At 24.4% G+C, this 9749-nt stretch overlaps 1 protein-coding gene across 3 annotated transcripts in view; it reads left to right on the forward strand.

Annotated features, from left to right (window-relative positions):
* The window catches only part of LOC126904519 (thrombospondin type-1 domain-containing protein 4-like), a 58839-nt gene that overhangs the window by 35827 nt on the left and 13263 nt on the right, over positions 1–9749 (forward strand). For 2 of the 3 annotated variants that reach the window (XM_050683604.1, XM_050683605.1), the window contains exons 7-12: positions 5622–5826; positions 6385–6551; positions 6673–6796; positions 6871–6937; positions 7096–7247; positions 8334–8469. In XM_050683604.1, the coding sequence (XP_050539561.1) occupies positions 5622–5826; positions 6385–6551; positions 6673–6796; positions 6871–6937; positions 7096–7247; positions 8334–8469 (851 nt within the window). The remainder of the gene's footprint in view (positions 1–5621; positions 5827–6384; positions 6552–6672; positions 6797–6870; positions 6938–7095; positions 7248–8333; positions 8470–9749) is intronic. The other variant, XM_050683606.1, reaches the window with a different exon arrangement.

Consider the following 9749-nt stretch of genomic DNA (forward strand, 5'->3'; position numbering starts at 1 on the left):
AATAATTTTGGCCGGCAGTATATTTTTAAAGTATTGTATTTAATAAATTTAATTCATTTTTTAACAATGATATAAATTAATTATTATTGTTAATTATCCTCCGCTTAATATCTTTTAATTTTATCTGTGTTATTTTATTTTCTGAATGATTTTAATAACACTTATTATATATCTATCTATAATTATACATATTTATTTTTTACAATTAACAGAGTAATTATTGAAAAATATCAAATAGTTAAGCTATAGTCAAGTTAAATTAAAAAAAAACTGAGAATAAGTGAGTTATGTTTGTGATTTAATGTTTCCAGAAAATAATTACATATTTTTGTCAGTACTTAAAATTAATGATAACTCTTATTTGAATCATAGACATCATTTTTTTAAAATTGTATAGAAATATTTGTTTTAATTAATATTTAGTCTTTAGTAAGTTTAACGATTTTAACATTAGATTGGATTTTTAAAACTGGACGAGATTGTTCTTCAGTATTCAAGACGTATAAACTATTTATGTTATTTGTGTCAAATTGTTGAATGAATAACCTTTTGCTGTGTGTTTTTGAGGTTTTTTAAACTATATATCATATCATTTTGGTTAATTAATTTAATTATTTTTGGAAAATTTTGTTAATGATATTTATTTCTGATTTTAGTGTTTAATTTAATTTTGGACTATTCTTATATCAATTTATATATGCAATCAAAAATTCGTATTTAAATTATTTAAACCTTTTGCAATACGATATGTATCAATTTACTATACAATTGATACTGAAATATATACATTAGTGTTTAAATATGTATGTTATAGTTAGATTGGTTTTGCTTTGTATTCGGATAGTGTTATAATTTAACGTGTGCATTTGCCATAAAAATGCAGGTTTTTAAAAAATGATTCAGCTGTAGAAGGGTCAGATTGTTTATGTATTAAGTATACCAAAGTAAAACGAAATAATAGTGTTATCATGGATATAAGAGCTAACATTTTCATGTTCCTGCTTTTTGTCTTGATCGTAAGTAAAATTATATTAATTTAATTTGATTTATAAATTATTATTACTATTTTAATAAACTATTGGCTATCATGCTAAAAAATGCATTTTGGGGAAACGCGTTTAAAAAATCCAATAATGTCTACCAAAATGTTGTTGTATGACTGTAAAGCAAGAGCAACTCACTTGTACACGCCCATTCATAACTCATAATATACTGATTTATTATGTATTATTTAGAAATGATTTTTACTAGTATAAACTACTTTATTTCATAATGTGTTCATATATATATATATAATAAAAACATTTCCTATTGTATTAAGAGACTAATATAATACCTAGAGAGACTTTTTTGGGGTTCAAAATTAATTGAATAAGACTTTCAAGTATTTTTCAAGTGCTGCCACTTAAATTTTATTGCTGTTACTGAACATATTAGCTAAAAATTTTGTAAGAGCTTTTCAGATTTTCGGATGCTTTAGGTATAAAATAATTTTAAACATATTTATATATCTTAAAATTGTTATTATTTTTTATATAAGCTCTGCTTGCTCTACTTAAAAATGTCAATAATTGATATATTAACTTTTGGAAAATAGTCACAGAATTTTAACGAAAATAAAATATACTCAAATAATAATTATGTAAATTTATGTAATGTTCAAAGATTTCAGTTTAATTTATTCACACTTGTTTGAAGACCTTATATTGCTTTTTTTGATGCTTTGAATTTACTAAAAAAAGGTAGGTGTACCATAGTCCATGTAAATAACATACTTATACTAATCTTATAAACCTTTTTCTCAAGTGATGGGTACAGATCTCAGTGATGAGCTTATATTTTTACACCATATCAAAAACGCATATTATATACTTTAATAAACATTTATACCTTCTCAATAAAGATTTATTTATATAAAAAGATTCAAAATTCTTGATGTTGAATTTAAGATTTGACACCTCACGTGTATTATTAACTTCATCATATTTTATTATTCCTATTAAATTTTCATATTTCAATAAGTCAAAAAAATCTTTTATAGTAAATACTTTTCAAAAAAGAGTTTAGTTATACATCTTAGACAATTTTAAAACAATTAATTTTTTATAACAAAAAAAAGGATTTTGTCCAAATTTTTTTTATAAAATCTATTCTCAAAAACGTAGTACTGTGGGGATAAGTATGTATATCTGACAGTGATTAACATCACTTTCGCAAAAAATGCTTTTATGCAAATCTGTTAAATCTCATAATAATTTATATATTTGTAATTTTACAATATCCATATTTTAATGTTTCATTAAAATATTAATATTAAAAAATTATTTTTACTTTGATAATCGATTTTTCATAGTAGAACTACCTTAGTGATAATTATTTGTTTATATTGTAGTACTTTTTAAGTGACTTAATTTTCTATATTTTAGAAAAACGCATTTGTCCTGTAACATTTTCAAAAATCTATTTAAAAAAAAAATTTTACATTTTTTACATGGGAGGTCTGCTTGAACCTTCCTGTATATACATTTGATGACTTAATCATTAAAATTGGCACAGTGCAATCTAAGAATTTTCATGGACCAAAAAAACATCATGATAAAATAATACCTTTTCATCTTGCATCAAAGCTAAGAAGCTTAATAAAAATTGAACTTTCTGTATTATTTGGTATAATAGATTAGATTTTTTATTTATTTTAAATAATAAGTCTTAAACGAACAAATCTGTTTTTTGGGCAAGGCCGCTATAAACTTTAATAGGATATAGAAAGCAATTAAAATATATGTATATCTCCTGAAAAATAAATAAAAATATTTTACAATGATATAGAAAAAAGTTTATTTGTTAAAACTCTTTTCTGATTGTTTATTGTTTGTAATTAAAAAGCAATTTTTATAGACCACACGATTCATGATATCTTGTCTATAGAAAAATAACTAGGAGGTTAGAGGGTTTCATCCCTTTCACGATGAATTTTTTTTTTCAATTTTTGAATATTAGTAGTTTTTGAATAAATATAGTAAATTTAGATGTTTTAAGCTTACGTTTTAAATTTGATATCAACCGAGATTTTGACAGTTACCGGCAATTATTCAAACCTTAATGTGATATTTTCTATGAGTGCTCGTCAATATATTTGGCGGTTAAACAAACGTGGTGTGACGTAACTTCTTACTTATAATAGTGTGTTCGATTGAAGTTATGAAATAGTTCAATGCGTAGAGCACACCACAGGAAAAATATGCACGAGAACACACGTAGCGTATAATAACTTAGACGAATAAAAAACGATTAGATAAATTCTGATGATGTCGATAGTGCACTTGTTTTGATTGTGACACAACGTCATCAATTCCAAACCATATTTCCATGTTAACAAATGATATACTGTACAACAATGAGAATGAATTAACACAAACATATAACTAGGTTGTACGAGCATCATATACTCATCTAACAGTATTTTTATATTAGGCTATATGAAAAAAAAAATTACAAATATTTTTGTAGCTCTACAAAAATCTTATGAAAATTTAAAATTTAATGATTGATTTTATTAAAAATGCTCAAATATATATCTTTGCAAGTGCATATCTATTAAAGTGCGTATGATAAAAAAAGGCAGGAGCAGTGCTGGTTTTAGTTATGAACGACGATAAAGAGCGCCAAAATCAAAAGAATATCACAGCAGAGAAAATACGCTATGACAAATTCTTTTATAACATGTATACATGTTGACAATTATGTCTCTTACTATAATTTCTTTTTATTAATATAATTTTGAGATGTATCCATGAACATGAAAATTATTACGACGCTTAATTTAAAAATGTATCAATCGATTGCTAATTTAAGTGAGCTTCAAATTATCATGTGTTTTTACACGGTGATAAATTATAAAAATAATTTAAAAATCTAATCAGAATTTCAAAAGATTTTATTTGAATCTATCTAAATATTTAGAGAACATATTTAGTATTCTCCAATATATCATGCATATGTATTGTGTAGAAAGAATTAGAGGACCTTTAACTTTTCCTTGTATACACCAGTCTAAATAAAGTTTTAATACCAACTTTCTAAATAAAAAAAAACTGACATTGTTACATCTATATTATAAAATATTTGGACAAATTATACAGAAAGTATAATTATACTTTTAAAACAAATAATTAAATCTATATCATACATAATAACGTATCACTACTAATATTGAAATGAAAAAATGTAGTGTGTTGAATGGATATAATTCATGAAAATAAAAATGTGTTATTATTTATTGGTATAAATAAGAATAGCATGTAGGTAGCAGTATTTGGTATTTTTAATCAAGCTAGTAAATGACTGAGACGCGATAGGAAGATTTTGAGATTAAAATCTTTACATAATTATTTGTAATACAAAAATAATACTGTGAAGTTAATCGAGAATGAACACGCGAACCGCCAAGTTCCCCTGGTGATTTATGTTGTTTTAACTTCCAACTAACAATCGTATCTTCTGAAAGCGCTCTACAGTAGTTGATTAGAAAGAATACCTCCGTACAACTCTGATTTCACATACAATCTACATTAATATTTTTATGATGATTAATTTTTCAATGCAGAATTTTTTAAACGACCGTAAAAACTCTTTTTATTCCTTTGTAGCTTTCGAATTGATTCTATATTCTTTTACGCCCAAGCGAACATTTCAACTTAATCTATCAAATTGTACATAAATATATTTTTACACTCATTAAATGGTCAGCTTTGAGTTCGCTCTGTTTGATTGAACGCCAATATAATAAAAATACTTTTAAGATCTACTATTCTTTTTAGATATCTTGTTTTGAAATTAAGAACACAATACAAAATGATAATATAAAAATATTTATGTAAATTTTATATATCCGCCTTTATTATAGTTATATTTTTAAGGAACATATCTCTACAGTCAGTAGCGCACATAGATTTTAAATCGGGCAGGATTTTTACTATAGATTGATAATAGACCAATGGGGAGTTATGTGCCTACTCTATATCTGAACTGTTTTCAGGGGAGGGATGTAAAACCTTAGAACTCTACCACTACTTACGACACTGTCTACAGAGTGATCGAAATCTGGTTAGACACTTATTTTCTCAGAAACTATAGAGAATTTAAAATTTTTGTAAAAAGAAAAATTATTAAGTTTATAAAACTCTACAATAATATGAAATTCTCAATATTTTCTGAGAAAATTAGTGTCTTACCAGATTTCGATCACTCTGTATAGTAAAAGTAATCGGAAGTATAGAAACGATAAAATATTTTTGATTTATGAATGAATTATAAGGCAAATGAAGTATGTTGCATTGTAATGACATCAGACATCACAGATACCTACTAATTGAATTTGATTATTATTATTTTTTACAGAACTATAACTGTTGACTAATGAATATTTCTTTAAGACTAAACAATTATCATTTATATTAAACAAACAATTTTTATTTATATCTAACTAGTATACAATTATAATACAATACTATATTATATTGTGTTATATAATATTTTAAAGCTTATTAAACACAATTTTTAAATTGTAAATTTTTTATTTTATTTATATTAAAATATTCCTTTTTATTTTATTTTTATAGGTTGTTGGTTGCGATGGATCAATTGGTGGACATAAAAAATTTGATGGATGTGGTGTGTGCGGAGGCGACAACAGCACGTGTCGATTGATATCTGGAATTTTTACCAAACTTGATATGCCTGGCGGCTATAATTTTATTACTCGTTTACCTAAATCAGCTTGTAATATAACCATTCATGAATTAAAACCATCAGCAAATAGTATAGGTGTGTAAATTAATACAGTTAGCCATATGCACAATAATATTAAAATGTAAAAGTAACAATTCACAGAGTTATTTATACTTAACAACATCATTGATCGACGACTAGGCTATATAAGTTAAAGAAATAATTATTGCTTTAATTTATTACAATAATAGAAACTTTTTTACGAATATACATTATACAATACATATATTGAATATACATAAAAATCAAACTATTTTAAAGAATTTTTGAAAAAAGATAAAAAAATAATTGGAGTACATGAAAATATTTAATTGAACTGCATTAGAACACAATTTAATAATTTTATAAATCCGACGAATCCATAATACTTTGACCAAAAATTTTTTTGTATATAATATAAATCATGAACGTTAAGTCAAATTTATTTAATTTTTTTCAATCTGAAATAAAAATATTTCCTTAAAAATGAAAATTTCTTAAAAATTTGATTAAGCACACAAAATGTAAATTATTTACTTTTCACATTTTTATTTGTGTTACAAACTAGATCTTCAATTATAAAATGTATAATTATTTTATTTGTTTGTTTTACAGCTTTGAAACATGCAATTGGATCTTATATATTAAATGGGAACTGGTCAAATAGTTGGCCCGGAGATTATGAAGGAGCGGGTACTGTGTTTACTTATAGGAAAGAAAATGAAAACTTTGGCGAGACTGTATTTGCACCAGGTCCTTTAATGGAATCTGTAGATTTAATAGTATGTACTTATAATGAATTTAAGTTTAAATAATAAATAGTTATAACTTAATTGCAAACTTATATTAAATATAACATATATTTAATATTATAACTATTTTTAAAATTTAAATGTATTTTAGCTGATATCTAGGTACATAAATCCTGGGATTAAATATGAGTATAAATTACCATTGGACGTTCCCGTTGAACAATCTATCGCGCATCCTTTAATAAGACATCATTCGCATACATCTTCTCGTTTAAGTAAGCTTAAATATTAATTAATATATATGAATAATAAACATAATAGTTATCCGAATATTAATTACGTTAAATAGGTAATCGTGTGATATCTGACGAGGAAAACTATGTTCAAGAAAAGACTCCAACCGAAAATGAAGAAACGTAAGACTGCTTTGATTTACATATATTTTGTATAATTATTGATTAAAATGAAATTCGATTAAATTTTTAACAGTCACATATAATAATTTAAACGAGTTTTCCTATTTTTATCAATGGCTTTATTTAATATAATAATTTCATTGTAATTTATATTATAGTAAAATAAATGTTTATAAATCATATGATAGTATTCCGGAGTATCAAGGGTTTATTGGAGATGAAGCTGCAAAGCCACATTTAAAAAATAGAAAAAAAAAATTCAATTGGAAGCTTACTGGTTATAGTGAATGTTCTAAATCGTGTGGAGGTGGTAAGTGTCTAGTAAATAACTATGTTCATACATTGTTATTATACAGAATGTTCAGTTAGTAAGGAAAGAAACAAGACAATTTTTACAAACAATAGAAACCTGTTTCTTTACTTAAAAACACACTCTCTCTCTCTCTCTCTCTCTCTCTCTATATATATATATATATATANGAAAATATTAAAGTTTTCTAAAAAGAAGAAATATTAGGTTCAAAAATCCCTATAATAATATGTAGTTAAATTATTTTTTTTTCGCTCCTTCAGGAATAAAAATTCTTATTTATAATTTTCTTAAAAGGAACCACAACTTTCAATTTTGTTATATGATAGAAAAAAATACAAAAATTTTGTTCTTAGAATTTATTTTATCCAATCAACCATTTGCGTTTTACATAGTGTTTATTAAAGATTTAGTAAGATTTCAAGTAAAAATTCATCAATGATTTGATTTTATAATATTGGTAGTAGCAATAATCCATTTCGAGGGCTACAGATTATTATTGTTATCTCTCATTTAGATAATCGGTGTTGAATATTTTTCTTGATAACTGCCATAATAAATAATTTATGACCTATCAAACAGTGTTATGATAAAACATTATTATCGCCACAGTGGCAGAAAAAATATCCATTGCACTGTCACTGGTATTATAAAACCAAATTAATGATGAATTTTATTTGATATTTAAATCTTTAAACAATCTATAAATCGCCAACATTGATCGGATAAAAAAGTTGTAAGAACTAAATTTTTAGTATTTATTTTTTTAATATATTGAAGTTAAAAGTAGGGGAAAAATTATTTAATAACATATTATTGTAGAAATTCTTGAACCTGATATTTTTCTCTTTATAGAAAATAAAAATTCTCAATCATTTTTGAGAAAACTATTGTCTTACCAGATGTTGGTCATCCTGTATATAAATAACTCTAGGGAACCCTTTCCCTTACTTAATGAACATATTATATATCATGTATTTATTAAACACTAATTTCAGTCAAATAATAGAAGTTTTTAAGATTATAAAATAAATAACTTATTAAAACAAGTCTTGATAGCACTTTTAATTGATTTACATCTATAAGGTTTCCAAACATCTACAATGGTTTGCATAAAAGAGCACAACCAACAACAACAAATCGTTCCTGACAAAAGATGTCATAGTCTAGAAAAACCACAACTACAAGTACTCAGATGTAACATGAAGCCTTGCGATGCGCAGTTAGTATAGTATCTTACAAACAGTTCAATCAAATAAAGTTTAATCTCGTATTTTATTTATAAATTAATATATGTGATATGTACAGTTTAAATAATTATAGTTATTTAAACTAAAAATACATATTAATATTCTATGTTCATTTAATATCATTTTAGATGATTTAAATGGGTTTTTAAACATATATAAACACATGAGTGTTATACTAACATAATATCTTAAACAGTATATACATATGCTATACAAGATGTATACAAAATACAAGTATTTCAAAGAAATAATTTATAGCACTGAGAATTACTTGAATTTAAATAGGGGTCTACAGTATTTCGCTGTATAATTTCTATTATACTTAATGTTTCAATATGAAGCTGAGAAGATATTGATTTAACTTTTTCTTATAGTGTCTGTCCATAAAAATACTCGGCTCTCACTTGACCGATTTTGCTGAACTATAAGTCAAAAGAATTCGAATTTAATATATTTGAAACTATTAATTTTAAAAATTAATAAAAAAAAATCTTTAATTTAATAATTTATATAAAATTAGAAATTCGAATTAAAGTAACCATTAAAGAAAATTTAGTATTTTTTTTATATCATTCTAAAATTGTTATAAATTTTTTAAAAATTAACGACTTTTAAAAATATTATATCAAATATACTAGATAAAAATAATTTTAATTTACAATGGAGTTTTNAAATATTATATCAAATATACTAGATAAAAATAATTTTAATTTACAATGGAGTTTTATGTAAATTTAATCAAAAACCTAAGTACAGGGAGCTTATGCAGTCAACATTTTGTTTTTTACACATAAATTTTTGTAAGTGTTTTGAAACGACAACAACCTTTAATTTAAAATAAAATTATATTATATTAATGGATTAATATATTGAATTAAGTTTCTGTAGAATTTTTTAAGTCCTTTTAGCTTCGATGCGAAGCTGAGAAGGTATTGGTTTTACTATGATGTGTTTTTTTTTAGCTTCGATGCGAAGCTGAGAAGGTATTAATTTTACTATGATGTGTTTTTTTTTTTATTTTTTTTTTTGTGTCTGTGAACGCTCAATCTCAGCTCTCGCTGGACCGATTTTGATGAACAATATGTCAAAAGATCACAAATCGTATCTAGTCGAAGACATTACCCTCAAAAATTGAAAAAAATTCCCTCGTTCCCCGTAAACGGGGGAAATCCCCCAAAAAATTACAAATTTAAAAATCGCTAATTTTCGATATTTTTTCAATTTTTTTTACTTAAAATTGCCATAACTTTTT

The sequence above is a fragment of the Daktulosphaira vitifoliae genome, unplaced genomic scaffold (genome assembly GCF_025091365.1).
Source record: "Daktulosphaira vitifoliae isolate Bord-2020 unplaced genomic scaffold, ASM2509136v1 Scaffold_4, whole genome shotgun sequence".
Classification (NCBI taxonomy): domain Eukaryota; kingdom Metazoa; phylum Arthropoda; class Insecta; order Hemiptera; family Phylloxeridae; genus Daktulosphaira; species Daktulosphaira vitifoliae.